Source organism: Seriola lalandi, unplaced genomic scaffold (genome assembly GCF_002814215.2).
Source record: "Seriola lalandi dorsalis isolate HSWRI2012SDOR001 ecotype SW California unplaced genomic scaffold, Sedor1 jcf7180002054864, whole genome shotgun sequence".
Taxonomy (NCBI): domain Eukaryota; kingdom Metazoa; phylum Chordata; class Actinopteri; order Carangiformes; family Carangidae; genus Seriola; species Seriola lalandi.
The window spans coordinates 1,987,429-2,005,410 of record NW_019525417.1 but is presented as its reverse complement, the minus strand read 5'-3'; the positions used below and the strand labels follow the sequence as shown (position 1 = coordinate 2,005,410).

The following is a 17,982-nucleotide window of genomic DNA, read 5'->3' as shown; positions in this document are numbered from 1 at the left end:
ACCTTATACAGTCTTTCTCCTTCCTCCAGTCCCTTTAAATCACTGTCTGCCACTGTCACCTCATTGCAGGAAATGGAAGAATTCACAATGTACATGGGAATTTGCCATTACACAGAACAAGAAAAGCCACAATGACTTTTCTCAAGGGATTCTGTAATTGGGTTTAATACGACATCCCTGTAGCACATAATACACTACCTCTGTTTGGTATTAGATGAGACTGTCAGGCAGGTGTTGATTCAACTGCCTGACTCAACATCATTTTTGTGCTAGTATTCATGGTACAGGGGGGATACACCCGAAACCTTGCCACTACAGAAAGCAAGAGATTACATAAGCACAATGGCTAACACTGTGTCAGCCATAGTCTTCTAGGTGCAGATTTTGGTGCACAACAGACTCCTCAAGAAATTCCTGAATCTGGGTCTGAATGAGGCTCAAACATGTGGCTGAGTCTCTTCGATGTTTCCTCCACTAACCACACTGCTGCTTCATCAGTAAACCGTGGTAAAAGTGGTGGTGGTGGTAGGCGGAACATTAGACCTGATCCAAAATGAGGAAGTAAGCGTAGATACAGTTACAGTTTTTTTTCCACCTTTTTTTGTGTGGGAAAACCATGTTAAACAAAATATGAATCAGAGAGTATTTTTTTATATAGTTTACATCATGCCTAGAGAGGAACTTAAAGAACCATTTCCGTACGTGCTCAGTCACGATTCACCAAATTCCCCGAAGAGGAAAACTGAAGCAGAGTTTATTTGTACCTCTGTCTGCGCTGATGTTCTCCCCTTAGTTTGCACTTACAGACACTCAGGATCAGTTAGTGTATTGTGCTCATTATGTATGAAGAACTAGAACTACCCTTCACTTGTCTTGCCAGCTGCTGTAGTGGACCCAGTGTGACACTCATTAGTTGTTTTCCCATCCAACCCCTCATCTCACTTGAATGCTTGGTGAATGAGACAGCTGGTCCTATAAAGTGCTGGCAGTAATGAATGTTGACATAAATACTGAGCTGTCTTACTGTGGCTTTTATCTCCTACTTACCACAAATAAAGAGAGCTATCATGTTGGCTTGTATTTTTTATAAAAATGGCCCTGGAATTATTTCTGTTTTTGATATAAAAAAAGTTACAGCCATCCATACGTTGCCTATATAAATGTTTGGGGTAGTTTGCTTCAGACTGAGAGACAGTGGTTTGACAACTTATCGTGCACTGTGAGATCCAGTCTGGCAGCCAGTGTGATGAGTTTTGTCAGGTTTCAGCCTAGCTTTGTTGTTTCACTGCCCCGGTGAACGACTGCAGAGCTGTATCCCCCCCCCCCCCCCCCCCCCCCCGGGACACACTCTGACACACAGACGTCAGTGCTCTGAAATAATATACGTTCAAACGAATCCATTATCCATTAATGATGAGGATGTCGCTCTCGGAGCAGGGAAAGACTTATGACACTTTCATTCTGAGTCATTTGAGAAAATTAAGATGCCCTTAAGATTCACCTTGGATTTCTCAGGTGGCGATCCCCACTATGTTGATTAGGCCGAAACGTATTATTCATTCTCCCTCCATATTCTCTGCTCGACATCTGTGGGCCATCTGCTACTTTAGCACAATGTCTTGGAAAGGTTGAAATTCAGATGTCAGGGAGAAGAGTTGAATATATATCAGCAGATGAGGGCACATGGAGCAATCTAAAAGAGCAGTACTTCAAAGAGTGACCAAGTGGTTCATTAAAAGTTTTGCCAGTGAAGCTAAGGGAAATGCTTTTTCTTTTTTTTTTTTTAATTCTTGAAGTCTGAATATTTCAACACATATACATTCTTTATGATATAGAGTTTGTATAAAGGTCAAAGTGGTTAAACCTCCACCCCACCCAGTAAGTTAGAGCTTAGTTAGATTTATACACAGTAAAGAGAAAACACATTTGTCTCTCTAATAAAACAAACAATTGAGATTATGGTGCTACTGCTGTGGTGTCAGTGAGTGGATCTGAAATACATTGACGTGCTTCCTTTGACAGGGTTGAGTGAGGGAGCCTTCAACTCAGTTCAAACCCAGTCTGCTCTTGAGACACTCTCAAGTGTGTAGGAGGAGACCTCAGTGTGAGACGAGCAGAACGATCAGACAAAACTGCTGCTAAAAACCGAACCAAACCAAAATCAACTGGAAAAAGCACATTTTCCATCAACCTTTGACATTAGATAAAAAACAAATTTTTACTCTTAATCACCAACAGACCAATCATCTTAGCTAACACGAGGATTTCCTTAAATTGATCCTTCTTGTTGTAGCCTCCTAACAATCCTCAAGCCTCATCAATTTCCATCTCATTGATACAGGAGAGAGTTGGATTTGGTCTCCATTACTCAGTCCAACACTTTGACAATAAATGAATCATATCCATCATCAAATACTTTCACTGGGTGCAATGCAGTTCGAAAGCTACAGGTCTTTTGTTGGAAGCGATCTGAACAGATCTTCAGTCAACAAACACTACGGACCTTTGTGAGGTTTCAAGGGGCAAATTAGGTCTCGTTTTGAAGGCGTAAGAGGGGTCTTGAATACTTGCCTGGTATCGTATCGTAGCTTTGTAGTCAGAAGTCAAATAAGGCCAATGAAAAAGCAAAGTTAAATCTGAAAGCCAGGCACAAAAACACCACAGTTTGTTGCTGATGTGAAGCACAGGGCGTTCATGGATATTGAACTTAAACTGATATACTGTATTTACTATCAACCTGGCACATAATTTGCAGGTTGTTCTTGATGTTCTCATATGAAATTGTTCTGTAACCATGGAATTTGTGTCAGTTTCCCAGTGGTATTTACACTTTGCTGGCTGTTTCAGGGCAACATCCTATTAATAGATTTAGAAATGTTTGATGTTATGTGCACACGAGGGCTGCCTGAACACGCACCATTAGTTTTAGTCTCATATGAGAAGCGAAGGCCCAGATTCAGTCCTGCCCTTCAGGTTCTCTGAAGGAACCATGTTAATGGGCTGCATTCCTTTGTGGATTTGTACTTTTCCTCAGAATACACACTCAGTCCATCCATTTCTATATCCTCTTGCAGCCATGAATGCCACTCTTGGTTATTGTTCTACATTAAAGCCCTTATGACCACTCTCATCTCTGCGAGTTTTGTTCAAAACACCTAGTTGAAATGGATTAGAACTTGTATAATATTCCTGTAGGATGATTTTAACCTGTGCTAATATAGTAGACATTTTCTTCTCTTACAGCATTTTCCAACCATTTTTTCTTTTTGACTATAGAAAGGGAACCTTGCTGGCGAATAACAGCTTCGCTGTAATAGCTGCACTGCTGCTGTCCCTGGGTGAGAAGGCAAAATCTTTTGAGATGCTCATCATTGGCCGACTCATAATGGGGGTTGACTCTGGTAAGAGTTTATCTACTCACAGCTCAAAGTTTGATCAAAAGCTGTACAGACTTGAGATTGTCTCAAAAGCCTCTATTCAAACATGTGAGATGTGGGTCCTTTAACGTTGTCCTTGGATTCCACTGAATGCCCCGTATTAAAGTTTCCAAAACTTAGACATGAATGTAATTTGGCTTAAAAACCATATTTATCACAACAATGACGTCACCATTTTACCATTTTAACAGTCTACACTTTGATCACAGCTAAACAGCCCAAGCAGCCTTCAGGCAAATAAACACACATTTACCTGAGTTGCTAAACACCACCCCAGAGAAAGATTCAACTTTTCAAAAAATGCTCATATCTTACCTGCAGCTTCAAATGAGATCGAAACGTTTGCAGCTCAATTTCAAAAGTGGTTTGTTAAGCTAGCATGAAAATAACAATAAAGTATATATATATCCTCGGCAGAGATCAAGGATCACTTACTTGTCAGACCTGAATGCACTGATGATCAGTAAACAACACGACTTTGATTATAGGTGTCACTTTCTCTTCTGGCTGCACATCTACAATCATAGAGGAAGAGCACAATATCAGTGCTTATTCATCCCTGTCATTTGTGTGTTATGTTGCCTGCAGACACACATTTAAGGGAGATGAAACTGTAGTTAAACTGTCAGACAGTAGCTTAACTTAAAATTAAACAGAAATGCAAGAAAAAGACTTATTTTCTAAGTCGATTATCACAAAAGTTGTGTTTATTTGTAGAAAAAAGTGGAGCCTGAACTTTCAGGCAAGTTTGACGTCTTAATACTGAAATATAACTCGGTTTTGGTAATACCCCTCATTACATGTGCTTAACTCTGAATATACCCCATTGCAATCAGTGACGCATATACACATTCACAGCAGAGCACAGTCACTTGCTTACACTTTCGTTATTAATGTTGACATTTTCCATTGCACAGGTCATCTGTATAAGTATCCATAGTGATGCCCCACATTTCTTGGCAGTTTAGCGTTTGTCAAATGTTGCTGGAGGTTGGATACTATCAGTGTAGGTGTTAGGCTTGTGGTTTTTCTGTGCTTTAACTCCTGCTTTTGCATGATTTTAATGTCTTGTTTTATTCCTGGTAGGTATAGCTCTCAGTGCCCTCCCCATGTACCTGGGAGAAATTTCCCCAAGACACATCAGAGGGTCCATTGGCCAGTTCAACTCCATCCTGATCTGCCTGGGAGTGTTCACAGGACAGGTGCTGGGTCTGCCTGAGCTGCTGGGCCAGGTCAGTGGTGTTAGAGATTATAGAAATTTACAGACATTTATGGTTAGCGGTTACTATTGCTAGAGTAAAAAAAAATTTGAATTGGGATAACAAAGTGAAGCCTTAGTGGAGCTAATATTGAGTTGTGCAAGAGACAACCCCCACAGAAATCTCTTTTTGTGGAGAAGATTTATTGACTTTGTAGGGGTCTGGAGAGAATTCATTGATTTTTTTTTTTGTTGACCTTAATAAAGTCTAAGTTTGCTTTGGGGCCAAGATCCAGCAAACACATAAGAACTGCAATATAAACTGCATTTCTACTTTGCCTACAGCCTTCAGCCCTTCTAGTTGCTGCAGATGCTGTTGATAGGTAATTTGTACTGACTCAACATTACATGTTGAATTTAGAGCTACTACCAGTCAAATGTGAACCCATCCTGACTTAAGTGATGCTTTGACTCCTTTCGCAGCACTAGACATCTGTGGGTTGCCCAGACACTTGTCACATATTCCAGCCTACTCTACAAAGCTCATACAAACATACACGTAGGGAATAGAATAAGATTTATAATCTCCAGGTCTCCAGGTTTACTTCCTCTTAATAATAAACATGAAGAATAATGAAAAACAAGAATGAACCTGTGTAGGAAAACTGTTTTTTTATCTACTGCAGAAGATCTGTTAAAACAATAATGGCCCTGAAAATCGTGCTTTTGAAGCTGTCTAGCAAATAAAATTGCTGCATCCCCACCTCAAATGTTTTCAATACATTTTAATGCTTTAGTATTGCTGTGTGCAGTCAGAGGCGCCATATCACAACATACCCATCGTCTGTTTGGTGTAAATCTTTCAACATGTGCCATAATAGATTTTGTGTGAAGTGAGTCTGTGAGTACTGCGGCGCTCCTTTGTGGTAAATGGTAGCAGTCATGCAGTACTTAATTTATTCAAGAGAAATGCCAAAAGTTGTTCAGACGTTGAAGAGCTGTATCACGATTCAAGTTTCAGCTTGTGTAAATTCATCTCATTCAATCAGTGTCAAATCAAAATGAAACATGATGAACATAGAAACTTTTGAAGGAGTTCACTATTAGCCACAATGCTGGGGAGTCCGTCGCATTTCATTTTTTGAGGGTCAAACTTTGTCGAAACAAATTAAAAAAAAAAATCCGACACAACATAGACATTGAACTCTGTCGGTGGTCTTCACCTATTTAGAGGAACATGGGTGCTGTTTGAGGGCCCGGATGTTCACATCTTAGACAGAGAGGACAGATGGTTTGAGAAAGTTGCAAAGCAGACCACATCAGTCTGAAACCTGCACTGGACATTAGAGTAGACCTGCAGCACCAGCGGCATCATTCCCTCGTTGTTTCAGCCAAGGATGGCTGCGGTGTCCTTAATCTCTAATCACAGTGCCATCTTGACATCCCATTGGTTTCAAAGCAATTCACACTTTAATTCTTGAGACTCTGGTAACTCCTACATATATGGCATGTGAACTTGCGAACAATCTCTGCGGCTCTCATGTGACATCGAGGTGTGAATTAGCTATAAGGTTTTAAAGGCTGAGGACTTTCCATTAGTCAGTAGAGCTGATAAAGCGTCATGAGAGAGTGGCATGACTTCTTCAGGTCCACAGCAGCTACAGTCCAATAGACAGTCTCATTTCGACCTGACATTCAAGGTCCTCCGTTCGCACATACTGATTTGCCATCCCATTTTTGCTGGACAACTGAATAGTTCAGGCCATCTCAGCAACACGTCTTCCAGCCACTTGAGTAATTAACTCACGTTTGTACCTTGCACAGTGTGTGACCGGTTCTATCTGTCCCTTGTTTCAGTAAGATATCGGCAAGAATTCTGAGTCACACTTTGTTTACCCTAGAGGAAATGGTATCCAATCCCCCCACCCCCATTAACCTTAATGACCCACTTTACATAAGTTTAGCCATGTTGACTCGACCTACTGCTGAGGCATTTTTTATGATGATCGTGATCCAGTCCCCAAATACACAATTGATTATTCATGCGCTTGGCTCACAGTTTATCTTTTTAGGGCCTAAAACAGACATTAGCCAAAGGCACATACACTTTGAAACCCAAATTTAGTTGTGTAATGTGAACAGAAAGCCAATGATATAACACGCTCCACTCCTGGCACATTCTATTGACTTAAGCTCACTGCTTACTTTTGGCACTGTTTTAAAAAATTAATGACTGAATGCAGTTCTCCTCTTAATTTCTCTCCCAAATTGAAAACATGCGGTTATATCCTTTGGCATAAATTAGTCTATTATGTAAGAGTGACCTTCTGTTGCTATTCTTCTAGGGCTGTAGGCGAAATGTGTATATTACTATTAGGTTTAGTTTTCAATACAAATACTGTTTGTACTACTACTCCACATGAATACTGATAGTTAAATATCCCTTTCAAACCAAAGCCATTGGGTGTCAAATTCACATTAAAAGGAAAATACGTTATAAAACTGCTACTCGATGCACCACACTTAACAAGTCAGTTAATTGAGAACTATTAATTGCCCTGATTGTAAAACAAAGGAAAGATGTTTCAGATCTGTTCAGATACAGCTGTTATTCAATGAATAAATAAATGATAAAATCAGAAAATGCTGACGTATTGAGCAACGTCAGTTATGATCTGTCAAGCACTAGTGAGACCAGCGGCAGACAGCCTGTCAGGAGCACCAGGACATTTCCCGTTGGCCTGAGCTTTGTTTAAGCCTGCGCCGTGCACGGTCAACTTGACCAGTGATAATATGATAAGCAGGAACGAGTTGATGGACCTCACCACAACGTCGCTGCTACTGTCAGCCCTATCTGTCTACAATGAGTTGCCATTGATAATGGCCATCAGTAATAATAATTATCCATTGCTGATGAGCAGTCAGTAAAGTGAAGATGAGATAGCCAGAAAGGAGTCACGTGATATTTGTTAACCGTCATTCGGGGGGGGGGGGGCAACTGCCCTTCACCTCTCACCTCATGTTTTATTAATTTAGTGAAATAATATAATGATGCTGTTACTATAAAGTTTAAAAAAAAAAGAAAAAAAAAAAAGAATTGAATTGAATTGAACATATTTTTTCAGATTTGTTGGTCAGTCACAATGTTTTGTATTTTTTTCATCTGGATAACTTTCCTTCTAGATTAATATAGTGGCCAAATTTATAACTAGTCTGGTACACAGGATTGGCCCTACAATATTGGTCTGATGTTTGTGTGAGGATGTCCTGATTGAAATACATGTATCAACACTGGGCAGCTTCGTACAGTCAGAGGTGTAGAGCTACTGCACCGCCCCGCTGCCTGCCTTCAATCTAATGGCGTGCTGGCAGAGTGAGACGTCATTGCAGTCATGCACATTAAAACAACATTAAATCAGTCTGTGTAATGCACTGTTTACATTACCATTCCCAACAAATATCAGGACATATTTTGATTGATTTTTCATGAGTTTTGTCACTAAATGAAGTTGGTGGTGTGCAGGAGCTTCAGATTTGACAAAGTAATAACTCACTGAAGCAACCATTAGCATTTTATTATGAAATGTCTGACAATCAAGTAAAACGAAGAAATAAAGAGTTTAAGAAGAACTTGAGCACTTCTTCTTGACTGTGTATTGGTGAATCAGGTGAATGTCATTCACAAATTTAAATCACAGCAGCAGCTGCTTCTACATACCTTCTGGGGCAAGATGGCAGGGGAGTGTGCAGAGTCTGGAATCGTTTGTAAACTGCAATTGCTACCTCATGGTAACATACTGCAAAACAACAATCAACTAGACTGCATCCACATCCTGTTTTGTTTGGAGCTTATCCCTCCTGCTTTAACATATGTGCAGAAATCAGTACTGCACATATCCAGCTGCATTTATTCCAACAATGACGATGTGAGAGTGGCAAACATATTTCATAGCCAGTGAATTTTGGATGAATCTCCATATTTTCCATAATTTCTATAGGCCCATGCATATCCTGCATGAAGGCTTGAGAACTGTTGTGCTTAATCTGCTCTCTGTTAGCTTTTTGATGTCTTTTCTATGATTTTCCTTTTCAGTGGAAAAGGAAAATATTATGAGTTCATATACCATGTTTCTTGCTGTGGATTAAAAAATGACTGTCACCTTTTAAGCTACTTGACTTTGATGTGTGACTCTTGAATTAATGCTTTAGGAGGTAAAACCCTAAACGTATATTTTCACTTCCAACTGGTGAAAGAAAATATCAGTAATGTTTAGATTTCACTTTATTGTCTTCAATTGTGAATCCCCTCATTCATTCAATCACTCATGGTCTTATTTTCAGAGAATTATCGTTTCTTTTTTTTTTTTCACTTTCACTTTGACATTTACACATGGGCATAGTGTCAGAGTGTCGAGCAAAGCAGATACTCATTTTTAATTTATGAGTATTGGTTTGTCCAATCCATCACTTCGACCTGCAGAGCACCTTTATAATTTCATATGGAGCCGTATGTCTTCATGCAGCCATTGTTATGTATTCATATCACCTCTGTGACACCCTGTCCTTGCCATTTGACGAGCGTCACAGACATATGTGGCATATCTGATGATAATGCCACCGTTGTCTTTACTGGCCTTTGGTTATGAGACTCCAACAGGTTTCCTCTCACTGGAGGCTCCTTTTAATGGGATCTGGTTTAAGATGTCACTAAGATGTACAACGCAAAATGGTGATAAGCTTTGACAAATGATAATTATTCCAACCTTCGTGCTTAGCCACTGACTTTGTCCCAGTAGGGAAACGTGTTTATTCCAGCATTACAGCAGAAACAGGCTTTTAGCCAGTCTGTCACTGAACTCTCCTGAGACACTGAACTCAGCAGCATGCCTTAAACACAGCTCACACCACTAAGGTTGCATTCAGTGCGCTTAATGGGCCCTTATCTGTGCTGTGTGTCCTCCATCACACCTGACTGTTGCTTCAGAGGGTTGTGTAGATGGAAAAATTGATTGAGGATTATTATATGTATGGGTGGTCACTGTAGTGCAATTTATTTTCCACTGTAGTGTAATTCATCAGACACCGGAGTGTTGTGGTGTTCTGAATGACTTTGATATAGCCCTGTACATATGGTGTATGTGCTGCGTGTGTATGCTTCCAGCTGTTTGCAGTTTAACACTACAGTACACAGTATTATACAAACACCACATGATTAGTTGAGTGAACAGTTTTCTCAAATATATTCTCTGACTTGCGTGTCTTTTGGCTCTATATGGTTCCTGTAATTGAATATTAAAGTTGTATCTGACCTAAAACAAAAAGCTATATGAAACCTGTGGTCACATTTCCTTTACGTGAGTTAACACCCTATGTTTGCCTTTCGTGTGAAGTGTAAATCTCACATGGAATAGCAGTTCCCCCAAATATAAGACGGACCCCTTTCATGTTTTAAGAATGGGACAGCACACACCTGCGAGCGCCAAGTGTCAAACTGCTCTTCAAAGAGAGTATCAGAGAAAGAGGCTTAAAGAGAAGGTGACACTCATTACAAACAGCTATGGGCAGAGGGATGGTGGGCTTTTCTTCTGATCCTGGTATTCCTGAGGCTGAGATTCTGGTGACGTGAGGCTTTTACCAACAAGGTTTTCATTTTGTGAGAATGTATTGTGGAAATGGGGCTGTGTTTATCTAATTCACAGACATACAACGACTCCAGATATGTTTTTTTTCCCTCTCAGGTAATAGGCAGACTAATGGGCTGTGACGAGAAACAAAGTATAAAGGGAAGTTCCTTCCCCTCACTCATTTGGCAAAATGCTACCTGTGCAGGAACCATTTTTATACTTTTAGGAATTTAATAATTTGAGATGCCTCAGCCGGTACTGAATTGATAAAAATGACTCTTATTTACATACTACTTAATTTCACATAATATTTATAAAGATCAGGTAATCCAGAGGTTTCTATCATTATATTAGTTATTAGTCTCTAACCAGTGAAGTGAGTGACAGCCAGTTAAATCTCACTGCCCGCTGTGGAAATAAAGATTTAGAGCTGTTAGTGCCTGCACCAAACTCAGTGAAGATTAGTAGAGTGGGGTCAATTCTCACTTGGGGAATGGTCTGGCTATAAGTAATTACAGTTTTTTGCGAGGAATGTGGAGACATTGAGGTGGGATCAGTTCAGGGATGGATACGGATATATGGATATATGTGTTCGTCTAGTGACCGGTCCTCCTCTTTGTCTTTGTCTTCCTCTTCCTCGACCTCTTCCTCTCGCTCTTGCTGCTTCCATGTTTGCAAAGATCTCACAAAAGCTCACCTGAGGTCTATATGTAATGCAAAGGCTCAGGCTGATTAGTGTTCAATTTCTGCATAAGAGTCTTCAGATGTGTATGTGGGTGGTGCCACATTCAGGTGTGTTTTGCAGTTTGCAAAACAAGTGTTTTCCCAATGATTGCAAGAATTAACTTTTGAACAAAGTGTGTAATGTAAGAAAGTGTGTAGTGTTTTTGCAAGTGTGCGTTGTAGAATTGAAAACAAAGTCTAAAGTAGAAAATGTGTTTTACTTTTGGATCCTTTGTTTAAGGAATGTTTTCAAAAGTGAAGTTATTGAAAACTGTAAGACTGACCTAACACAAATAATATTATCTCGTACAATTGGATACATCAAAGATGCGGTCCACCTGACCTTTCCATTATCTCTATCTGAGAACTTACCTGTTCACACCATGCCCCTCTATGGCTATGTGGTGGACCTCCTGCAACTGCAGCCATGGATTCATGAAATCCACATTCTCCTTTGTTTCGCTCCTCTCAGCACCAGACAACAAAGATGTGTTTCATCCTTTGCGTTTGTTCAGTCACAGTATGCCAGTGTGCGCCCTCCAGCCTCTGCATTCTCACTGGAGATAATTGGAAAAACGACAAGGCTGTTGGAATACAGCAATAATCCATTTGTCTGCTTTGTTTAGTTCACTGTAATCGAGTGTCACTCTAAGTCGTGGATGGGCCTTCTGAGCTGTGGTTTCTTTCATCATTGTGAATGATGGGCTCAGAGCCAGGCTCACCCAGGTTGCCACGGTTAAAAACAGATATTGGTAGACACCAAAGGACATGCATTTAGTTTTTACTGCAGACAGGACAGGAGTGACACAGTGTGTGTGTGTGTGTGTGTGTGTGTGTGTGTGTGTGTGTGTGTGTGTGTGTGTGTGTGGTCCAGGTTTTACTCATGTTGTGCGGGGCTAAATCTGCTCACACAGTCGCATTAGAGGGACTTATCTTCCTTATGGAGACAAAAATAATGTTAATTATGTCATTTTTAGGGTTAGAGGGAGAAAATAGGAGTTATGGTTAAGGTGAAAGTAAGTCGCCCAGAAATTAATGTAAGTCAATGTAATGTCCTATGAAGTCATGGAGACGTGACTGCATGAATGTGTATGCACGTTTGAATCAGAGAAAACTTCTTTCTGCACCTGCAACTGTTCATACTTTAGTGGTATTTTACTGTCAAGTCAGCTACTGTTTTCTTTGTTTATTCGCAGGCCACCCTGATTATTAATAGTTGTATGTGAATGTAGGATTTTGACAGCACTGCCTTCTGCCAGTGTTCGACATATAGATCTACATGCTGTCAACCTCCTGTGATTAGCTTTCAGTCTTTTTTTTTTTTTTGCAACAAATGCCTATAATAAAAATATAATAAATAGGATAGTAAAAAAGATTTTGAGTGGAAAAATTTGTGAGTGAAGTCAAGATCAGCAACCTGTATGACACTGTAGCAGAAACAAACAAAAAAAATTCTTCTATAAAGCTCAGACTACAGAAATCAATGCTCATAGAACGGAATTAGATTCTTGGTCTGTCGGAGCAGCCGCTGAAAAGCCACTTTCATCTCCAGCTGTGATAAGACGACCCACATCTCAGAATCTGTGAGACCTCAGGTTTGTGCAGAACACTTACATTTACACAGCTCACACAGGATTTAGTGCAGAGAGGGTCATAGTGAAGAGTTGGACTGTTACCAGTGTAGACATGCCTGTTTTACCTGTCAGAGGCAAAAAGGCATATTTTATTTTTTTTCTTATAATTGGAGAAATATCTCTAAAGGGCAATACCCAGAAACATAATTAAGCTCAAAACCTCCTCAAGATAACAAGGTAATGAGTGTAATGACATTCGTTAAATGTTTCTTTTTTTCCCATCTCATTTTTCGCCATTAAATTAGATTCATTAGTGAGTCATACTAAAGTTTTTTAATAATGTAAACAAGGAACTGATGCAACATTGATATGGGAAAATATTCATATTTTTAGAGATGAGCAATAAAATGGAGAAAGTGAGCTTACTTTCCTTAATTGTACAGTTGTACACATTAACAGGCTTTTTTACAGTGTGAAATCTGCCTTTACCCATAGCCATTTAATGTACAAAAATGCAGTACAGCTTTTGTATGGCTATCAAAACACAGGACACAGGACAAGGTGGACAATGACTGAATATACATAGAAACTTAAACTTAAATTAATGACATTATTTAAATTTACAGTCTCATATATATAATCACCTAGTAAATGTTACTGCAACCAAGACAGACTTTTTATGAGCTGAGAGCGGACATTTGTCCCATTTGCTCAATTGAAATCATTAAGAATAGATTTGTTAAAGAGATGGAGCTGTGCATCCTGTTGTCTTTCCTAAAGGGAATGGTTTATGTGAGGTATACAGACATATGTGACGGAAATCCTGTGAGCTGATGGAAGAAAGTTTGGGAGACCCTGTATATCTGTTCTACTTGGAGAAAACTTGTGTGACTTTTTGACCTTGTGACACTAAGACAAGGTTCTTTGTTATGGCTGTTTAGTCCCACCACCGGAGACTTAACTTATCATCCTCTACGCATACGGTCTATACTATGACCTTGGTTGCTATGGGAACTGGCTAGCTGAATGCTATGTCTTCTCAGCCATCTTAGAGACAAAGAATTGCTGTGTCCCAATTCCGGGGCTGCATCCTTCGGAGGCTGCATTTGAAGATTGATTGTGTCACAGCGGCACGACTAGGCTGTCCCATTTCAAAGACTCCTTCAAACGTGGCCTTCTTTCCCGGGGAAATGGAGGCTCCAACGGGTGGATCCTTTGTGGCCCAACCTATCCCATGATTCATTGCATGTTGGTCATGAAAATAATATGGCAGCAAACGAGGCTGACAGAGAGCCAGATGATAACACTTTTAAATGTAATTATTGGGTTTCAGCTCAGTTGAACAGCTAATGCTCTAACTGTTAAAAATCCAAGAACCTTAAAAGTAAAAAAAAAAAGTTATGTATCGTTGACACCGTCTCATTTCAGTTCGGTCTCCACGGTCTACGACAGCTACAAAGGCCACGTCTTCATGGACCACTTCCTCAGAAGGATGTGGCAACTGAATTGGAACCCAGCTCATGATTTTAGAGCCCAATACTGTTTAAAGACCCGGAAAAGGAATAATAGTTAAAGAAGGAAAAGCCCCTTCACAACATATAGCATGACTATGTTTTTAAAGTGTGTAAGTCAAAGTGTGACACACCATTAATGATGACTGTGTGATGTCAGGTCCGTGGCCTTACCGTTTGATACTGGCTGATCCTCGCACTGCTCTCAGCTCTAATAACTAGCAGATGAGGATGATGGACAATGTTTGTCGGATTCTTTCAGAACATTCAAGAAATACGTTTTGCAAAATGACATTTTTTATTTGTTTATATATTCTTTTCAATTAACCTTGAATTTACCTCAGAGAATGTCCTTATTATCAATCCATTACAGTAATATACTAAAAAATAATGTCATACCCATCCGCTCCATGTTTCATTCAAGATTAAATTCTCTCAAATGAGCCGAACATGCCCTGGATGAGTAATCCATTCATAAAATGATGGTTCCCTTGGAGTCTTCCTGCTCCATTATACAAGTCTGGTGCAACAGTCTGCCACAAGGATTGAATATCAAAATTATTCGAAAGATCATAAATGCAAATAAATTTGTGGACTTTCCTCCTATAGAGTTGTACTAAAGGGCATACCTGAAGTATATTCATGAATTCAGGTTCAACAGTCTGCATTTTCTCTGAGCTACAGTTGAGACGTCTTTGTGCGACTGCAATAAAAACAACTTAATGTTTTAAACTGATCTAAATGTAAAGTCAAGTATTTGATATTCTTAGCATCCCAATCTCCATCTGCAAATGAGTACTCCAGATCCTTCTCCCATATCTCCTAAAGAGCTTCAAATTTGAGTAGGGATAAATAATTGAATAATAAGCTGAAGCCTCATGTCCTGTACACTTGTAATTTTGGCGTATAAGTCATATTCCTGAGGTAATGTTCAGTCTGACTTTAAAATCAAATCTAAAAGATGCTTTAGTTGTAGATGTTGACAGAAATTGACTCTGGTGCAGTGAAACTCGACTGAATGAGCCAAGTTTCACCTTCAAAAAAGATCCTCCTAGAGTTAAAACTTCTATATCAACCCAAACTTTCCAAAGAAATGGGTTTTTGTCTATCCTCAGTGCAGGTACTGGATTGTATATTAAGATGTAAATTGTTCTTAGCAGCCTTAGATACTGTATTGCAGACAGCTTGTAGGTGTTACGTAACGGGGTTAGACAAATCTAAGGATTAATTGATTGATAAAAAGGCAACAGGAGATAGAGGGCCCCATTCACATTCATACCAAGGGGGAGCCCTTTCTGGTGGAAGTGTCCATTTTGATATCTATCTTAGACCTCCTTGTCAATTTAGACCTGGATCTTCTCCAAACACAACCTTAGACATTTCCCACTCCACAACAGAAAATGTTTTAAGACCTTATGATGATGTGAATTGGCAGAGTTTGAAGTAAATAATTAAATTAGTTAAGCAATCCATTTGAAGGACATTAACCCATAATGATAATAGCGACCACAGTATCTCTTTTTTGAGAGGGGATAACATTTTTTTCTCACTATTTAGTTTATTTTCTGGGGGAAAATGATGCCCAGTTATGACAGTCCTTCTACAGTTCTTCTACAGGTCATTGAACTGACCCCACTCGAAATAAATGTTTACGACAGTACGGCTTAGACCAGTTCACTCAGTAGCTCCACAGCTTGGAAAATGAATCATTATATTCAAGAAAAGCTGGTTTTGACCTTAGTGAACCACTGCATAACCATTAAATATTTTGTGCGTATAACATTCATTTATGTACTGAATGTCCAATTGTAATACCTGAAATATTTGAGTTAGTAGCACAAGAGGTCCAGGGGCCAGATTTTGACATTTTTGAGTAGAAACACAGCTATGTTTTCCAGGAATGATAATTTAAAAACCAAAGTTATCTTGACTCAGGTGCTCCTTGCTGTTGTAAGATATGTTTTGAAAATCATTGAAAAGACCATGTTTAATGCCAGCTTCCCTAGATCTACCAATCTTTGATACATATTTAGTCTGTTTTTGCATTTTATGAATAAATCAATGTGTAATGGAACAGAAGCCACAGCATCCCTCTGACTACACTCATGTTTGGCTATATGTCTTCTCTGCATCTCTGCAGTCTATATTAGTGTATATATATATAGTTTTCTGAATTCCTAGGATTGATGATGTTTGGGTTTTGCCTCATAATCAGCTGATGATTTCATGCTTCAACTCTGTCCGACCTCTTTGTACTGTGCAGGAGTCCAGGTGGAACTACCTGTTTACCTTCCTGGCGTTGCCGGCATTACTCCAGCTCTGTGTGCTGCCCTTCCTCCCGGAGAGTCCTCGCTACCTGCTGATGGAGAGGAGGGATGAGGCTGGAGCAGAAAGAGGTATTGCATACACTAAAAGAAACATGTGCCTCATCTCACTGACAAACAGGCTGCCACGCTAGGCTCTTGTCTCAAATACATTTGTGCTTGTTACAGTTTAAGAGCAACAGTCACATCCACACACTTCTGGAGAGTGAAAAAAATGATTCCACAGTGGTAAGAGTGTCACTGTACCATTGCACAAACTACCATAGTATATCTGCAGGGGAATGATAGAATTATTTAACAAGACCAGAGACTCATGACTTTCCCATTGCGGAGATTTGTGGCTTTTGCAGTAGCTTATTTTACCACTGCTCTGTTTTCACAACTGAGCTTCAGTGTGCAAAACTGTTAAAGGATAGATTCACAATTTTTTCAAAACTATCTTAAAACAAGAGTCAGGTGCCCTTATGAACACTGAAGTGGTATAATCATTCGCTCAGCTCATATTGGGCATTGTTTTTCAATTCAGTAAAAAGCTAAGGATGCCGCGATCATGGAGTATTGACCACAGGTGTTTTTAAGGCGATCGGTGACTAGGAGCATTAATGCCGATTGACCGATCACATATTTTTGATGAAAATCAGCCGATCATGATCGGCGGCTGATTAATCAGGGCATCCCTAAAAAAAAAGGACATTGCTCAATCCTCGGAATACAATTTATTTCAAATATAATAAAAGAAAAATTTTACAGTGTCATTTTTCTGATTGCTGTCAAAATATTGCAACGTGTCTCTGTTACAATAGTATAAATTGCAGTTTAATGCCATAAAGCAGCATTAAACTTTAGTTTAATAACTTTAGCTGACTGTATTTTAAAGATGTATTTATATTACCATGGGTATACAAGGCCCTTTAAAGATATAAGTGACTGAAATATCTGAGGTTTAATGTTTTGTATAAAAGCAGTGAAGTACAATTACAATAATAATTTTGTGTTGTATGAATATGGGACTTACTGTAAAGTCAGATTGTACACTAAAACATCCAAAGTTTTCAAACTTACGCCCCAGTTGGACTGGATTTACTGTATGTCTCTAGGGGGAGGTGGGATGATTTAAATATTTCCTGTGAGGTTAGTGATTTCAATCCCATCCGGAGCATGTATCAGGGTCATTTTTCACTCCCACCTCAGTAATAATTACAACCACAAAAAAAACTGCTGTTTTTCGGTGAACTCGCTGGTCTCTCTGTAATCGAAATTCTGCCCAGAGTGACGTACTTGTATTTAAAAGTGGATCTTGAGTTCTTGTCCTTCTACTTTTTTCCCTTTTTTATTTATCAGCTCAGTGTGAAAGACTTTTGTTTGAAAATGGAGTGAGTCAGAAATGATTTTGCTGCCTATACTTCCTTACATTTTGAAAAATGGCTCAATTAAAAATATACTAAGCTGTCACTTGATGACTTTGATGGTGAAGAAAACTTAAAAACTTGATGATTGTTGGAAAACTTTTGAAGCGTCTTTTATTTTATGATTTCTAAGTGGATTTATGGATGTATGTATGTATGTATATTCTATGTACATCTATGTTTCA

General features: G+C 39.3%; 1 protein-coding gene across 5 annotated transcripts in view; it reads left to right on the top strand.

Annotated features, from left to right (window-relative positions):
* slc2a9l2 (solute carrier family 2 member 9, like 2) overlaps positions 1 to 17,982 on the top strand; it is a 105,794-nt gene that overhangs the window by 19,676 nt on the left and 68,136 nt on the right. For all 5 annotated transcript variants that reach the window (XM_087179752.1, XM_087179751.1, XM_023427853.2 and 2 more), the window contains 3 exons: positions 3,277 to 3,401; positions 4,524 to 4,669; positions 16,331 to 16,463. In XM_087179752.1, the coding sequence (XP_087035878.1) occupies positions 3,277 to 3,401; positions 4,524 to 4,669; positions 16,331 to 16,463 (404 nt within the window). The remainder of the gene's footprint in view (positions 1 to 3,276; positions 3,402 to 4,523; positions 4,670 to 16,330; positions 16,464 to 17,982) is intronic.